Genomic DNA, 17,326 nt, shown 5'->3' on the forward strand with positions numbered 1-17,326 from the left:
GAACAAAATCAGTGAAAGCTGAATTTCCAGCATCAGATGAGTTGACGGAAATGATGGATGAGTCTTGGGTAGCGCCCAGTAAAAAGTATAAGATTCCTAAGAGATGGGATTCTTATTATCCATTTCCTGCTGGGGATTGTTCGAAGAGAGAAGTTCCTCCGAAAGTAGATGCGCATGTTCTGCGACTCGTGCATAAATCTGCTTTACCACTGTCATCTACCTCTTTGAATGATGTCACAGACAGAAGGGTAGAGAGCCTATTGAAAAATATTTTTTCTCTTGTAGGAGCAGTGGTAAGACCTGCTATGGCTTCGGCCTGGGTAGCAAAGGCAATGGGCGAATGGATAGAGGAACTTGAGAACGACATCCCCTCTCCTACTAGGGAGCAAGAGGATCGTTTTTGCCGTTTAAGACAATCTGCCCAGTATTTCGAAGAAGCAGCAATCGATGTAGGCACTGTTGCTTCTAAAGCTTCAGCCTTGGCAGTAGTCGCTCGCAGAGCAGTCTGGCTACGGACCTGGAAGGCAGATGTGGAATACAAGAAGGAATTGGAAGCATTGCCTTTTGAGGGTAATATATTATGTGGAAAACCTTTATCGGATATCCTAGAATCAGAGGCTGAATCAAAAAAGGTCAGATTTCCGGCTGCTTATAACCCTAAGTCCAAGGGTTTAAAATTTTGCTCTTTTCGTTGGCAAAGTAAAGCGAAAGCTAGAGAGGAGCCTAAGCAACCCCAGTTTAAATCCAGGGGTAGGAAGCAGTAGGCTAGCAAGAAGCCAGCTTCCAAACCTGAACAGAAACCCTCAGCCCGAAGAGACGGGCCTCCGCCTGGAGGATTCCAGGGTTGGGGGCCGACTCCTGCAATTTGCACACATATGGCAACAGTCAACAACAGATGCCTGGGTGCAGAAGGTAGTATCTCAGGGGTATGGGTTCCCATTCAGGAGGCAGCCTCCTGAAAGATTGTTTTGCACCAGCCCGTCTCGTATAGAGTCGAAGGCCAATGCCCTGCAAGAAGCAGTCCAAAAATTACTGCAGTCAGGTGTGATTGTCCCAGTACCTCCATCACAAAAGGGACAGGGGTATTACTCCAATCTATTTCTAATCCAGAAACCAAATGGCTCATATCGACCAATTCTAAATCTAAAAATGTTGAACAACTACATATGGATCCCGAAGTTCCACATGGAGACGTTACGCTCCATAATGTTGGCTATGGAACCGGGAGATTACATGGTATCTCTGGATGTACAGGATGCTTACCTACATGTACCTATAGCACTATCACATCATTGTTACCTCAGGTTTGCCATCCTCAAGGAACATTTTCAGTTCCAAGCTCTGCCCTTCGGGCTAGCTACAGCACCCAGGGTGTTTACCAAGATCATGGTGGTTATGGCAGCTTGTCTGCGCAAACAAGGGATAAGAATATTCCCATACCTGGACGACCTGTTAATCTTAGCACAGTCGCAAGATTTACTGTTGAGCCATCTCCAACAGACGATAGTTTGTTTACAGAGACACGGGTGGCTCATAAATTGGGAGAAGTCGTCCCTGAATCCGTCACAGCGGATGGTTCATTTGGGAGCCATATTGGATTCAGACCCACAGAGAGTTCTCTTGCCAGAGAAAAAGATAATCAAGGTGCAGGTCATGGCTCATAAGGGTTATGTTATATAACATAACCTTACATAAGGGTTATGTTATAGTTGCATCAGGGTTGATCTGATGCTCTATTGTTGTTCATACTGTTAACTGGGTAAGTTTATCACAAGTGATACGGTGTGATTGGTGTGGCTGGTATGAGTCTTGCCCTGGATTCCAAAATCCTTTCCTTGTACAGTCAGCTCTTCCTGGCAGTTTCCTTAACTGAGGTCTGGAGAAGGGACATAGAGGGAGGAGCCAGTGCACACCAGTACCTAAATTCTTTCTTAGAGTGCCCTGTCTCCTGCGGAGCCTGTCTATTCCCCATGGTCCTTACGGAGTCCCCAGCATCCACTACGGACTACAAGAAATAGATTTACCGGTAAGTAAAATCTTATTTTTGACTATACTATGTACTAGATTGTACACAATGTGCAGGCTAGTCAATCTTAAAAATAGTCTTTCATTTCTTGCAATACCAAACCCATGGGGCCGCGCATCGGTATTGCAAGCTGTGTGCACACGGTGTGATTTGCGCTAACTTTCCTTACAATTTTGACTATATAATCCAAATCATAAGGTTACATCGCACCGTGTGTATGCACATTAAGTTTGCAAGCAGGGCCATCCTATCTCTGACTGTATGTTCTTAGGTTTGGACCACACATAGCAGCCAAGCGGGTCCCGCTGAACATGACCCGCTTGGCCGGGAGTGTGGCTCTGTGTTCACACAGATCCTGTTCTGCGGGATTCCGCAGAACATGATCCGGCCAGTGACACACACAGGATTTTAATGGAGACACAGTGCGGCTGAAATTTATGTGTTCACATTGAAATCCTGCCGCCCTGTCATCTGACCCGACCGCAGCATGCTGCAGTCAGATCCGGTGGCGGCAGGACTGCCGCACATGTAGGCGCCCATGTGCAGTCTCCTTGCGGCCAAGCAGGTCCCCCTTGGCTGCTATGTGTGGCCCCACCCTTATCCATTTTGTTTCAATTCTGTTTCCATTTGTAAAGGGCATCGTATTTTACTGTGTTATATAATAAACTTAAGAATTAAATAAACAGATAATTAAACTGCATTCTTTTTTATTCATTGAACTTTATATTTTTATTAAAATGTATGTATTAAACCAGAGATTGTTTAACTATAATAATTTAGGTGTGCGTGCTTGGTGGGGAGCCCAGTCATTTGGAATGTGAGAGACATATGGACATTTTTAGAGGTGAATTATCAATAGCAGATTCGGGTTCTGTCCTGCAGCCTGTTTTCAGCACAACGGGTATGGGTCATTGGGTCAACACAACTTAGGTCGACAGTCATTAGGTCGACATCGTTTTTTTTTTTTTTTTGTGTCATTTTCTTTGTAAAGTGATGGGGAACCCCAATTAGTGCACCGTGTCCCCTCGCATGGCGAGCGAGCTTCGGGCAAGGTTCCTCGCTCCGCTACTGCTGTGCTCGGCACAGGTTACTATTCCCATTCGTAGTCCACGTGGATCGTAAGGTATGAAAAAGTCCAGAAATTTAAAAAAGTTAAAAACTTATTTTGACCTGTCGACCTAGTACATGACGACCTAATGTCCATGTCAATCTAGTGACCCTGTCAACCTAATGCATGTTGACCAATAGTGGTCGACCTCAGTGGTGTTGACCTAATGACCGTACCCTTAACATGGTAATGACTGTGAATATGACACATCTCCAGCCTCTAGGGGGTGAGCATATTTCCTTATCTGGACAACAACAGAATCAGCACTCCTTAGTTATAAAGTATTTTGATTCAGTTTTTCATGACGCACCTTAGGGCTAATTTAGACCTGATCACTGCTGTGCATTTTTGCACAGCAGGTGATCAGGACTGAACTGCGCATGTGCCTCAGTGTGCATGCCAGAGATGCGATCAGCATCTCAGCCCAGCGATCACCTCTGCCTGATTGACAGGCAGCGGCGTTCGCTGGGCGGCGGCGTTAGCCTGCCGTTTTGTGGGCGCAGTCCAGGCAGCGCATGCATGCCCAGAACATGTGGGAGGCGGGCCGTGGCGGCTGCATGACGTCACACGCAGCCGCTGTGACCTGTGATATGGTGAAAATTCACCTACCAGCGCAGCAATGTGGTGGGGGTAGGGCTAGACATGCGGGGTGGATTAGCCCTGTGCTGGGAGTCCCCCCGCATGTCAGGGTGGCTGATCGTAGCCATGCAAAATTTTGCATGGCTACAATCAGGTCTGAATTAGCTCCCTGGTTCTCAGCAACCAATGCTGGACTGTTTACTTCAAGATATGGGTATATTTACTAAAGTGTGTATTTTAGAAATTGAGATGTTGCCCATAGCAACCACTCATATTCCAGTTTTTATCTTCTAGAAGCAGCTAGATAAATGTTAAGTAGAATCTGATTGGTTGATATGGGCAACATCTGCACTTGTAAAAAACTCATACTTTAGTAAATATACCCCTTAGCCACCATGTATTTGTTGATTATTAACTCAATATGATCTCAATGTGTGCATGGAACCCACCCAGGGCATATTACAGTACATCTATTCCAGACATTCTCACACTCAGGTGCACTGTGTATTCACAACTGTCACAATTTTAAAATCCATAGGTGATTTGAACAACTATAACTGTGAGAGCTCCAAGTCAAAGAACCTGTGATCTATTCCCTGATAATGGTCAAGGGTGCCACTGAGACATCTTCATGTGCTAAGGGATGCCAAGACATGCTTTAGTTATAGCATTATGGAAATTAATTTCTCACATGGTTATATATTATCTTGTTATAAACAAATTGAAGCACCCTGTACACATGCATTACTGCTTTTAAAAAATATGTATACTAATTTTTTTTTTATTGCAACACAATCATTAACATCACAAACAGCAGAATTGAGATGTATGACATGCTGTGAGAGAAATTGTAATGATCAAAATACTATATTAAAATTGTATATGAATAATGGGGGTCTTTCCGAGTTGATCGCTCGTTATTTTTTTTACGCAACGGAGCGATTAGTCGCTAATGCGCATGCGCAATGTCCGCAGTGCGTCTGCACCAAGTAAATGTTCTAATAAGTTAGGTATTTTACTCACGGCATTACGAGGATTTTTCATCGTTCTGGTGATCGTAATGTGACTGACAGGAAGTGGGTGTTTCTGGGCGGAAACTGGCCGTTTTATGGGTGTGTGTGTGAAAAAACGCTGCAGTTTCTGAGAAAAACACGGGAGTGGCTGGAGAAACGGGAGGGTGTCTGTGCGAACGTTGGGTGTGTTTGAGACGTCAAACCAGGAATGAAACTGACTGAACTGATCGCAGTGGCAGAGTAAGTGTCGAGCTACTCAGAAACTTCTACTCGCAATTTTGCAAATCTTTCGTTTGCAATTCTGCTAAGCTAAGATTCACTCCCAGAGGGCGGCGGCCTAGCGTGTGCAATGCTGCTAAAAGCAGCTAGCGAGCGAACAACTCGGAATAAGGGTCCATGTAAAGAGAAGAGTCATTTTAAAGGATGCAAGTTGAAAATCCACATAGATTCTTTGTGTAATATACATTGATAATGTTTCAAACAATGCTTTACGGCCACAAATACAATTTTCACACTTTTTAATTCCAAATCACAACAAGAGTGCGAAACACGTTATTAAAACACTGACATTCCAGTGGTTTGTCTTATTTTCTCCAAGAAATTGTTTTGGATTACAACATACTAAAAAACATGAGATCATATACAGGCCAAAATTTATCAAGCCTTGGAGAGTGCTAAATTGCAGTGAAATAAGAACCAACCAATCAGCCTCTGTCATTTTTCAAACACAGCCTGTAACACCACCAGTTAGGAGGTGGTTGGTACTTTATGACTGTGCAATTTATCAATCTCCAAGGCTTGATAAATCTAGCACTTAGTATTATTATCAGCTCTGCTATGCACTTAAAATTGAAATTGTTGGTTTCGCCGATGAGCTGCTGCAGCCAATGATCTGTGAGAGGATCATCAATGCTGGGAAGTTACTCACAACAGGATTGGCACACAATTTCCCCAGAATAATCATGCATGAACAGCCAAGTCTTGACTCTGTTGGTTAGGAAAATGTGCCAGACCATGACAAATAGCTGCACTGATACTTAAAAAAGTGATGGGCAGCTGTTGTGGACAAGTGCGGAAAGAAAACTGCAGTTTAAAGGGTGTTCTGTATAGTGCGGTCCGAGGCTCAAATAATTAGCAGTCTTGCTTGGTGATAAGTGGTAAAGTTGAGAGTGATATCTAGTACTGGCAAATCCACTTGTATCTGTCATATAACAGGCTGTTTCTAAACAATGGGGTAGAGGTATGATGCAGTGAAAAGAAGGGAGAAGTGAGCCAGTGGAGAAGTTGACCATGGCAACCAATCAGCATTGACGTAACATTTATCATTTGGGCACCTTCTCCACTGGCTCACTTCTCCACTCTTTTTCCTGCTTCATACTTCTACCCAGATGTCAGTTATGAGTGGCATGTCTAGAATTAGTGTTAGCCTCTGGATATATTTATAGTTCAACAAGACATTCAATGGATGGCTGTGGGTCAAACCCAATTGGAGGAATCTGATTTGCACCTGCTACAAATTACAGAATATCTTGGTGTTGGGTGCTGCATTCTTTTTCTGAAATTGATAAACCAAACATTAAAACATTAAAAAGTACTGTCAATTAGATTTTTAATGATGTCATTTCTGTATATATAATCTATCTTTATACTGAAAAAGAAATTTAAAGACAAATAAATATAAAATATATAGGAATGCGGTCAGTGCCAGCATCCTGGATTTCAGCGCCAGAATCCCAACGCTGCTCAGAAGACTGGCATAGGAATTACAATATTGCTTTCAATGCCTATGCAGGAATCCCAAATGACATCTCTATTGTAAGTATGCCAGGGTGGGTTAATGGTTAAGATGAGGGGGAGGGGGAAGGGGGGTTAGGTTTTGACACTAGGGGAAGGCTAATACCCCTTTTCCACCTAAGTACCGTGTCCGATCCGGGATGTTTAACACGGCTACAACCCGTGTCGGCCACCCCGTTTTCACTACACTTCGACACGGGTTATTCCCGTGTCTGATCTGTTTCCACCTAACCCGGGTAAGCTCTGTAAAAGCCTATTGCTGTTATTACAAATGGACTTTTTACTGGCTCATCAAGATGATGTCATCAAAAGGGAGGGGTGGGGTGTTTTGTTTGCAAGCTGCCTCAATGCCTGCATGTGCCCAGCGTAGTGTTGTAGCTGCTGCAATAGATGTGCATCCGCGTTTGTTTGCTGCTGCGGTCCCTGCATGTGCCCAGTGTGTCTCCCAGGGATGACATCATCTTCCAGTGCCCCAGAAGCACCAGTCAGCGTCTCAGAGCATTACTCAGGTCTGAAAACACGTGTAATGACCGTTTCCACTGCACCGTTATCCGTATCATTACAGTGTTCTACCCAGGTAAATAGCCGGGTGGGATTCCCGGTTCACTCAACCCGTGTTGACCCGTTTCCACCTACTAAAAACCCGTGTCGATGCGCGCCCCCGTGCAAAAACACGGGTAAAAACAGCTAGTGGAAAAGGGGTATAAGTGTTAGGTTAAGAGAGATAGAGGGGATCGAGAAAAAGTTGGGGTCAAGGAAAGAGAGGGAGAGACAGAGGTGGTCATTCCGAGTTGATCGCTAGCTGCCGCTCGCAGCGCAGTGATCAGGCAAAAAAGCGGCACTTCTGCGTATGGTGCGCACTGCGCACGTGCAACGTACGTTCATAAAAGCCGATGCAGTTTCACACAAGGTCTAGCGATGCTTTTCAGTCGCACCGTTGACCGCTGAGTGATTGACAGGAATGGGGCGTTTCTGGGAGGTAACTGACCGTTTTCAGGGAGTGTGCTGAAAAACGCTGGCGTGTGAGATACAAACACAGGCGTGCCTGGGGAAATGGGGGAGTGGCTGGCCGAACGCAGGGCGTGTTTGTGACGTCAAAACAGGAACTAAATAGTCTGAAGTGATCGCAAGGTAGGAGTAGGTCTGCAGCTGCTCAGAAACTGCTTGAAAAGATTTTGGAGCAGTTCTGCGAACCTTTCGGTCGCACTTCTGCTAAGCTAAGATACACTCCCCGAGGGCGGCAGCCAAGCGTGTGCACTGCTGCTAAATGCAGCTAGCGAGCGATCAACCAACCCGGAATGACCACCAGAGTATCAAGGAAAGGGAAACAGTGTAAGGGAAAGAGAGAGATTGGGCGAGAGTGTCATGGACAGAGAGACATTGAGGCCCCTTTATCAATCAATATTTACGGCTATGTACCCGAAAACACACATTTTCTTTGGCTAGCACACAATAGTATCCACTGAATGTGAGAAGGAGGGATCATAGTACATATCTCCAATACCAGCTGTGATCCCTACATTACCGCTGGCAGCCACATCTCCCTTAGGTTTCTATAGAAACCTATAGGGGATGCGATGCTGCCTTATAAATCAATATTGGGCCGGATGAACTATGTATTGACATTGGGCCTGGCTGGACTACACTTTGGGGCATGTAGTTCTAACAGGGTTCCCTGGAAACCCTCCGCTGGAAATGGACTCGGTGCATGGCGATCACAGTGACCACACATGCGCAGAGGCCCGGACTCCGCTTTCAGCACTTTGCAGGGATGGGCTCCTTTCTGAGCCCCTGTTCCTGTGGGTGCCGGGTGATACATTTACCTGATAGGATCATATATTGCAATGTGATCCTCACCACTTATAATGCGCCCAGATAACATTGAATATGTGACCCTTGATAAATGGGGCTCATTGTCAGGGAGAGAGAATAATAATTGAATAGCGCACAAAGTGTCTAATTCACCATCTACACGCTGGAAATTTTATTTGATAAAAGTTATCATTTAACCCCCGTAGGTATTACAAAGAAACTATGGACATGCAGTCGGGTAAAGAGCCTTTCCTGTCATACTAACGTATATGCCAGAGTTTTGACTGTATAAAGTATATAAAAAATACAAAGAATATATTATAAATATCTTCTTTGTATTATTTTTATCATTTTTATAGTCACAACTCTGGAGTAAAAAGTCTATGGCAGATAGAGTTACCACCTCATCCCTTTAATTCTGGATCATACTGTATTAATTACACAGGTTCTGTAGCTGGCTGACTTCAAGACTATTTCACCTGGTTTTAATCAGCCACAGAACCTGTGTAATTAATATGTGTCCAGAATTAAAGGGATGAAGTGGTAACCCTAATGGCAAAGCCTACCTTTTCCACACATCTCTGATCAAAACTCAGCAAAATTCCAGTATGCTGCTCCTGTGTATAATGCACGCACGAACGCTTTGGCTCACACATTGGCCCTCATTCCGAGTTGTTCGCACGCAAGCTGCTTTTAGCAGCATTGCACACGCTAAGCCGCCGCCCTCTGGGAGTGTATCTTAGCATAGCAAAATTGCGAACGAAAGATTCGCAAAATTGAGAGTAGAAATTTCTTAGCAGTTTCTGAGTAGCTCGAGACTTACTCTGTCACTGCGATCAGTTCAGTCAGTTTCGTTCCTGGTTTGACGTCACAAACACACTCAGCGTTCGCCCAGACACTCCCCCGTTTCTCCAGCCACTCCCGCATTTTTCCCAGAAACTGTAGCGTTTTTACACACACACACACACACCTATAAAATGGCCAGTTTCCGCCCAGAAACACCCACTTCCTGTCAATCACATTACGATCACCGGAACGAAGAAAAATCCTCTTAATGCCGTGAGTAAAATTCCTAACTGCATAGCAAATTTACTTGGCGCAGTCGCACTGCGGACATTGCGCATGCGCATTAGCGACTAATCGCTCCGTTGCGAAAAAAAATAACGAGCTAACAACTCGGAATGACCCCCCTTGTGCGTAAATCTGTCTTCACGTTCCTGGAGAAACATATAATTTGATGGCAGATAAGAACCATGTAGGTCATCACAAACACATCCCTCCTTCCTGCAATCAGTGTATGTCACTTCGCAACCCCCCCCCCCCCCCTGGAGTTATATTTCAGCATACACCCCTTCCCCATGGTCAGTGTAATAATAATAATAATAATTTTATTTATATAGCGCTCTTTCTCCAACCGGACTCAAGGCGCTTATGTCACCTTACACTTACCCTCCCACCTGGCATTGTATGTCAACACAAACACCTTCCCTCCCACCTTCCATCTCTCACACCTGCACCTCACTCCCACCTTCCATCTCTCACACCTGCACCTCACTCCCACCTTCCATCTCTCACACCTGCACCTCACTCCCACCTTCCATCTCACACCCACCTTCCATCTCTCATGCACCTTGCTCCCACTTTCCATCTCTCACACCTGCACCTCACTCCCACCTTCCATCTCTCGCACCTGCACCTCACTGTTATGAGCCACGGCTGTGGCTCATTCCTGTTTTGCAGTTTTGTTCTGTATTTCATGTTATACTTCTGTTTATGTTCCCCGTGGATGTCATGGGGTGCTCAGAGCTCACCCTTAAGGAGGGGATACTGTTATGAACCACAGGTAGTGGTTCATTCCTATTTTATGTTTATAAAGTTGTCTTGCATGCCAGGATTTCCTGTTGCTCTGTTTTAGAATACTCTTGTCTGCTGCCGCTGGTGAGTCTGTGTAATTGCAGCTTGTTCCCATGTGTTCAGCCTCACCTGGCTGCTAATTGCATCTTGTCAGTTTGGAATCATGCAACAGGGCAGCTGCATGGGATTATTAATTAGGCCTCTCTGTTATATGCTGGCTGACTGAAATTCACAGATGCTGGTGATATTCCTTGGTTTGCAGTCTGCTTGAAGTTTGAGCTGGTTCCTGTCAGTCCCTGTGTTGATTCCTGTGTCAGTCCCTGTGTCGATTCCTGTGTCTGATCCCGTGTCCTGCTGTGAGGCGTTCCTGCCCTGAGTTCCAGTGGCTTTGCCTGTCCCTGGTCAAGTCTTCTGGCTTCCTGGTGTCCACCGGTCTGTCGTTTGGGATTCTGCCTGTCCTCCAGTTCTGAGAGTCTGTGTCGGCAGCATTAGAAGTTCCTGTCCGTTTGCCAGTATTTCGTACCGGTTCCGTGAGTAGCGGCTCTCCCGCGTCCGTTGGCCTAGGCCGCTGTATTCCATTATTGTTTCTGTCCCTGATGTTTTGCAGAGGGTTCTGCTTATGCTGTCACCGCCGGTACACAAAGGTATTGTGTCGGCGTGTAATCAGCATTTCCTTTGTTGTTCTTTTCCTTTGGCGGTTTCTCCGCACATACTTTAGGTTTTTAGTTAGCTTGTAGCCCCTGGCCTGTTTGCTTAGTTAGAGGTCCTCTTGTTATCATTCTGCCTCGGATTTCCCTTTGTCTCTCATTAAGACCGGGGGGCACCGGAGTTGGGCAGACATAATCCGCCCTTCAAACGTGGCTGCCAAGGGCTCAAGAAACCATAGTCTCGCAAGGGATTTTCGATAGCACGGGTGAGACAACAGAGTTAGGGCGCCAGGGGCTATTCCCTTTCCATTCCCCTTTCCCAGCGTTACGTCCTGGTGCTCTGGACTCACTTCATGAACATCTCCCTTGTTCTGAGCACCAGGAACCTAACACTCACTCCCACTTTCCATCTCTCACACCTGCACCTCACTCCCACTTTCCATCTCTCACACCTGCACCTCACTCCCACCTTCCATCTCTCACACCTGCACCTCACTCCCACCTTCCATCTCCCGCACCTGCACCTCACTCCCACCTTCCATCTCTCACACCTGCACCTCACTCCCACCTTCCATCTCTCACACCTGCACCTCACTCCCACCTTCCATCTCCCACACCTGCACCTCACTCCCACCTTCCATCTCCCGCACCTGCACCTCACTCCCACTTTCCATCTCTCGCATCTGCACCTCACTCCCACCTTCCATCTCTCATGCACCTTGCTTCCACTTTCCATCTCTCACACCTGTACCTCACTCCCACCTTCCATCTCTCGCACCTGCACCTCACTCCCACCTTCCATCTCTCATGCACCTTGCTCCCACTTTCCATCTCTCACACCTGTACCTCGCTCCCTCAGACAGATCACTTCCCCCTAGTACAGTGGATCCCCCCCTTCCCCTCAGACACATCATTATCTCCCCTTAGCATAAAAGAGCCCCCTCCCCACAGACAGATCATCATCCCTCCCACCTGATACAGAAAATTCTCCATTCCCCTCAGACAGATCTCCCCCTATCAGCCAGTGCAGCGCACACACAGAACCTTCTCCTGGTGGGTGTAGTATGCTTGACCGGCGGTCAGCATACCGACGCCGGGATACCGGCAGCAGAATCCCGACAGAGTGGGGTGAGTGCAGCAAGCCCCGTGTGTGCTCGCTGCGGTCGCTAAGGGTTCTATTCCCACTCTATGGGTGTCGTGGACACCCACGAGTGGGATAAGTCCCTGTTGGTAGGCATGCCGACTGTCGGGATTGTGAGGGGGCAGGATGTAGGGGGGAGGTTATGTGACCGCCGGTCACATGAATACCTCCTTTCCTGGTATATGGGGGTAAGCTCCATTGGTTCTGGTGAGCAGCGGCAGGCAGAGAAGGATTTTACACAAGGCAACCAAGGCAGCTGCTTAGGGCCCTGTGGTTCCCAGGGGGGCATGCTGATAAGGCTGTATGGAAGGCATTTCCGGTGGACTGCAACCACTGCAGAAATTGTCAGAGCATTGGGCTGGCTGAATACTCCAGGCTGCCAGTGATGAGACAGTTGTTGGGTGCCAGATCCAGTGCATGCCTGTGTCTCCAGTACTGCAGTATTGTGCGTGTGACCCATCACAACACACGTGTTTATGACGTCAGACGAGGAGAGAGGAGGCGCAGAGAAAATCATGAGCTCTTCCAGTGTATAACATCCGCCTACTTCAAATTCCAACCAGGCGGGATGGGGTGGGGGAGGGGGTTAGGCTGTACAGTGTATAACATCCGCCTGCTACAGTCAGGGTGGGGGGGGGGGGGGGTACACTGTCTGATTATATATCAATATGCTATTATACTCTATTATAAGTACTATGGTGGATATTCAGGTAGGATCGTAGTTTGGAGAAAATCGCAAGCAGTCACAGTGCGATCACAGTTTGAGTGATAGCGGCGGGTGGGAAGGGGCTGGCGTTTCGCTGTTTTGGGAGAATGGTCTGTCCAACGCAGATGTGGCTGGACCCTTTTCGGGGGAGCTGCATGATGTCACATGCAGCCAGTCTGATTAAGAAAATGGCGGCTGACCTGCATACGCAGCCTACCTGCGGATGCCAGGTGTCCTCATTCATTATTGCTTCAGCGATGCGATCACAATTATTTTGCAATGGGATCTGGTCTGAAGGTCGACAATGTTTAGGTCAACCACTATAGGTCGACAGGTCAAAAGGTCGACATGAGTTTTTCAATTATTATTTTTTTGAACTTTTTCAAACTTAAGAATCCACGTGGACTACGATTGGGAATAGTAACCTGTGCCGAGCGCAGCGGTAGCAGAGTGAGGCACCTTGCCCGAAGATGCGAGGGGGGACACAGTACACTAATTGGGGTTCCCGGTCACTGTACTGAGAAACGACAGCAAAAAAACATGAAAAACTCATGTCGACCTTTTGACCTGTCGACCTAGTACATGTCGACCTAGAAACCCTGTCAACCTTCAAACCCTGTCGACCTAGTGACTGTCGACCTAGACACTGTCGATCTGATGATGCACAACCTTTGCGATCGCTGTCTGCCCGTTAGCATGCTGGGAGGCCTTGCCCTGCGCTGGTCGGCCCCCAGCATGTGATAGAAAGGATTGCAGATTCTGCTTTTTAGCAGAATCTGCAATCCAACCTGAATAACCCCCTATGTGTATAGGTGATTGGGACCTGCCTGCTACAATCAGCGGGGTCACTGATATATAATCAATACAGTCACACTGACTGAAGAGGGTAATAATGGCTATTATGAAATGCAGTCAGTGAGTGGATGTGGTGCAATCAGTGAAGGGGAAAGTAATATACTGTCATCGAATACAGGTGTGGTATGGCTGACCGGCGGTCATCATACCGACGCAGGGATCCCGGCAGGGAAGGTTGAGTACAGCAAGCCCCTTGTGGGCTCGCCACGCGCTGTGCTCGCCAAGCTGCGGGCTCAGTGGTGATCTGCGGTCGCCATGAGTCTTATTCCCACTCTATGGGTGTCGTGGACACCCACAAGTGGAAATAGTCCCTGTTGGTCGGCATGCCGACCATCGGGATAGTGAGGGGTGGTCATGTAACCATCGGTCTCCTGATCGCCGGTCACATGAATACCACCCATAGAATACAAGGAGGAAAAACAACAAAAATTTTAAGAGGCATATACTGTATCAGGAACGAAAATATGCTATGGATTATTTGAGGGAGGGGGGCCCAAATTGGTATCCTGCTTAGGGCCCCATGAGGTCTATATCCACCTCTGGTGGTAGGTTAGGAATCACTCACAGTGTCGGTGTCAGAATGGGAGCCGAGCTGAGACAGCACCTGCACAATGAGGGTCGGTGTAGGCTGTGCAAAGCCGTTTGGCTGTGCATTTTCAATCTAAGCGTGCATTTTATCAAAGCGTGATAAAATTGACAAATAACAGCAGCGTTCAATCAGCGTTCAATCGAAGTGAACAAGAAGGAAAACAGAAGCACATCAATCAAACAAAACAAACAAAAAAACTGAAGAACTAATAACAAATGTGAGTCACTTACTCCTCAGATCACTCACCTCCTGATTGTTGCATCTGATTAAATAGCACAGAAATACCTTACTTGGACAATTCAAAAACCATCCATTTCACCTACAAATGCTTGTATCTGTATTATTGTAATTTTGTTTTTATGCACAGCTGCACCAATGCAATTTAACCTGCAAACACTTAAAAAATCTAACATAATTACCATTGCTTCTTAAACCTCTCACAATCCTTTCATTTCTTACACTCCAAATACATTTCTGCACCCACTTTATCTACACTTTTGACTCTTTTCATACTAAATCTACACCCCGTGAGCCTACACTGCTTTTCTCACCTGCATTTCTGCAATTCTTCTGCTCGGATTCCCTTACAGTCTCCTCTCCTACTATCACTTTCCCTCAACCTATTCACCTGCTTAACACTATGTCAAGGCTTTCTTATACTCCCCACATCACTCAGTGTCTACCTAATAATGTATCTTTATCCTTCCCCCCTAGTCTCCTACACCTCCTCCTCTCTCCCCTCCTCTGTCTCCCCTCCATCCCTCTGTTTCCTACCCCCACCTTTCCTGTTACCCCACTTTCATTCACCTCTGCCCCATGGTCCTGCTACCCCACAACTCAGCCCTGCTCCCTCTCTCCCTTCCCTGTCACCTCCCCACACCCCCATCCACATCACACTGACCTCCCTCCCTGCCCACCTCCTGCAGTTTCCCCTCCTAGCTCAGGCACCCGCACCATCACTACTCTCTCATCATCCCTGCACTCAAAGATAATCCCACCTCATCGCTACAGCAACCCTGATAATCTCATTCACATCTCTCCCACAGACTTGTACCCCCTATCCTGTGCACTCTGGAATGCCAGATCTGTTTGTAACAAACTGGTCCCCACTCATGACCTTTTCATTTCCAAATCCCTACACCTACTAGCCATTACTGAAACTTGGATTATGCCCTCTGACACTACTTCTCCTGCTGCTCTCTCTGCTGGGGGCCTCACATTCACACACACACCTCGACCTGGGGGTCGCCATGGGGGTGGTGTCGGGGTCCTTTTACCTTCTAGTTACTCCTACCAACTCATACCACCAGAACCATCCCTTATATTCTCTACATTTGAGGTCCACGCCATACGCCTCTTCCAACCAGTCCATCTTAGAGTAGCTGTCATTTACCGCCCCCCTGGCACTGCTTCCAAATTCATCGACAACTTTGCTTCCTGGCTTCCTCACTTCCTCTCTTCTGACATTCCCACCATTATCCTAGGCGATTTCAACATCCCTATTGACATCCCCACAAAATCACCTGCCTCTAAACTCCTTAACCTCACCTCCTCTCTCCCAGTGGACCTCCTCACCCTCCCATGTGAATGGGAGCTCACTGGATCTGGTCTTCACTCACCGCTGTGATATCTCTGATTTTTCCAACTCCCCATTTCCCCTCTCTGACCACCACCTGCTCTCCTTTAACCTATCTCTCTCGACTTCCCCATCTCTACCTCCTAAGGCTACCATCACTAAGCGTAACATTGAAGCTATTGACACCACATTCCTTTCCTCCCTGTTTGACTCACTTCTCTCTCCTATTCTCTCTCTCTCATGCCCTGAACAAGCCACTTCCACATACAATGCTTCCCTTACTTCTGCTCTTGACTCTGTTGCTCCACCAACCACTATTCACCCTCGCAAATTAACACCTCAACCCTGGCACACCAAATGCACCAGATATCTGCAAAAATGCTCACGTACTGCTGAGCGACACTGGAGGAAATCACGCTCTAAGGCAGATTTCAAACTTATGCTCTCATCCTTCAGTGCTGCCCTTTCTCTTGCTAAACAGTCATACTTCAAGAACCTCATCTCCTCCCAGTCTTCCAACCCCCGGCGCCTCTTTGCTACTCTCAACTCACTCCTCTGCCCACCTCCACCTCGTCTCCCTTCCTCACTCTCTGCTCTTGACTTTGCCACTTACTTCACATCCAAAATTGACTCCATACGTCAGGACATCACATCACACCAGACCATCAGTAACCAGCCTTCTCCCATCCCTTACCAACCCTCCCCATCCCTCGCACCAACTCTGTCATCTTTCTCCCATGCATCTGGAGAGGAAGTCATGGCCCTCATTCGTTCCTGTCCCCTCACCACCTCCCCACTTGACCCTATCCCCTCCCGCCTCCTCCGCTACCTCTCTTCTTCTGCTTGTTCCCATCTTTCCCACCTTCTCAATCTCTCCCTCTCATCAGGCACTGTCCCCTCTGCCTTCAAGCACGCACTCATCTCTCCTATTCTTAAAAATCCTACCCATGATCCAAACACTCTCTCCAACTACCGACCCATCTCTCTCCTCCCTTTTGCTTCCAAACTCCTTGAGCGTATTGTCTACAACCGCCTTACTTCCTTTCTTTCCTCACACTCACTGCTTGACCCATTCCAATCTGGCTTCCGTCCTCTCCACTCCACTGAAACTGCCCTTACAAAAGTATGCAATGACCTCCATGCTGCTAAATCTAAGGGACACTACTCTCTACTTATTCTACTTGATCTCTCTGCTGCTTTTGACACTGTGGACCATCCTCTCCTACTGCAAATCCTTCAGTCCATTGGTCTGCGTGACACTGCCCTCTCTTGGTTGTCGTCCTACCTTTCTGACCATTCATTCTCTGTCTCCTCTCATGACTCCACCTCCCCCTCACTTCCACTAACTGTAGGGGTACCCCAAGGTTCTGTCTAGGTAAGCTCATTAGTTCTTTTGGTTTCCAATATCATCTCTATGCTGATGACACTCAAATCTATCTTTCCTCTCCAGACCTCTCCCCTACTCTCCTCACTCGTATCTCCAACTGTCTCTCTGCTATCTCTTCCTGGATGTCCCAGCGCTTTCTTAAACTTAACATGTCTAAGACCGAGCTGATCATCTTCCCTCCCTCCCGCATAACCTCACCCCCTACAATCTCATTATCCATTGATGGCACTACTATCTCC

General features: G+C 47.1%; 1 protein-coding gene across 4 annotated transcripts in view; it reads right to left on the reverse strand.

Moving 5' to 3' along the window:
* Positions 1 to 17,326, reverse strand: part of RAPGEF4 (Rap guanine nucleotide exchange factor 4) — a 626,758-nt gene that overhangs the window by 89,636 nt on the left and 519,796 nt on the right. The window contains exon 22 of one of the 4 annotated variants that reach the window (XM_063933453.1): positions 4,464 to 6,281. The exons of the other annotated variants lie outside the window; for them this stretch is intronic. Coding sequence (XP_063789523.1) covers positions 6,244 to 6,281 — 38 coding nt within the window. The 3' untranslated portion in view covers positions 4,464 to 6,243. Of the gene's footprint in view, positions 1 to 4,463; positions 6,282 to 17,326 lie in introns of those variants that run through there. 4 annotated transcript variants of the gene reach the window in all.

Source organism: Pseudophryne corroboree, chromosome 7 (assembly GCF_028390025.1).
Source record: "Pseudophryne corroboree isolate aPseCor3 chromosome 7, aPseCor3.hap2, whole genome shotgun sequence".
Taxonomy (NCBI): domain Eukaryota; kingdom Metazoa; phylum Chordata; class Amphibia; order Anura; family Myobatrachidae; genus Pseudophryne; species Pseudophryne corroboree.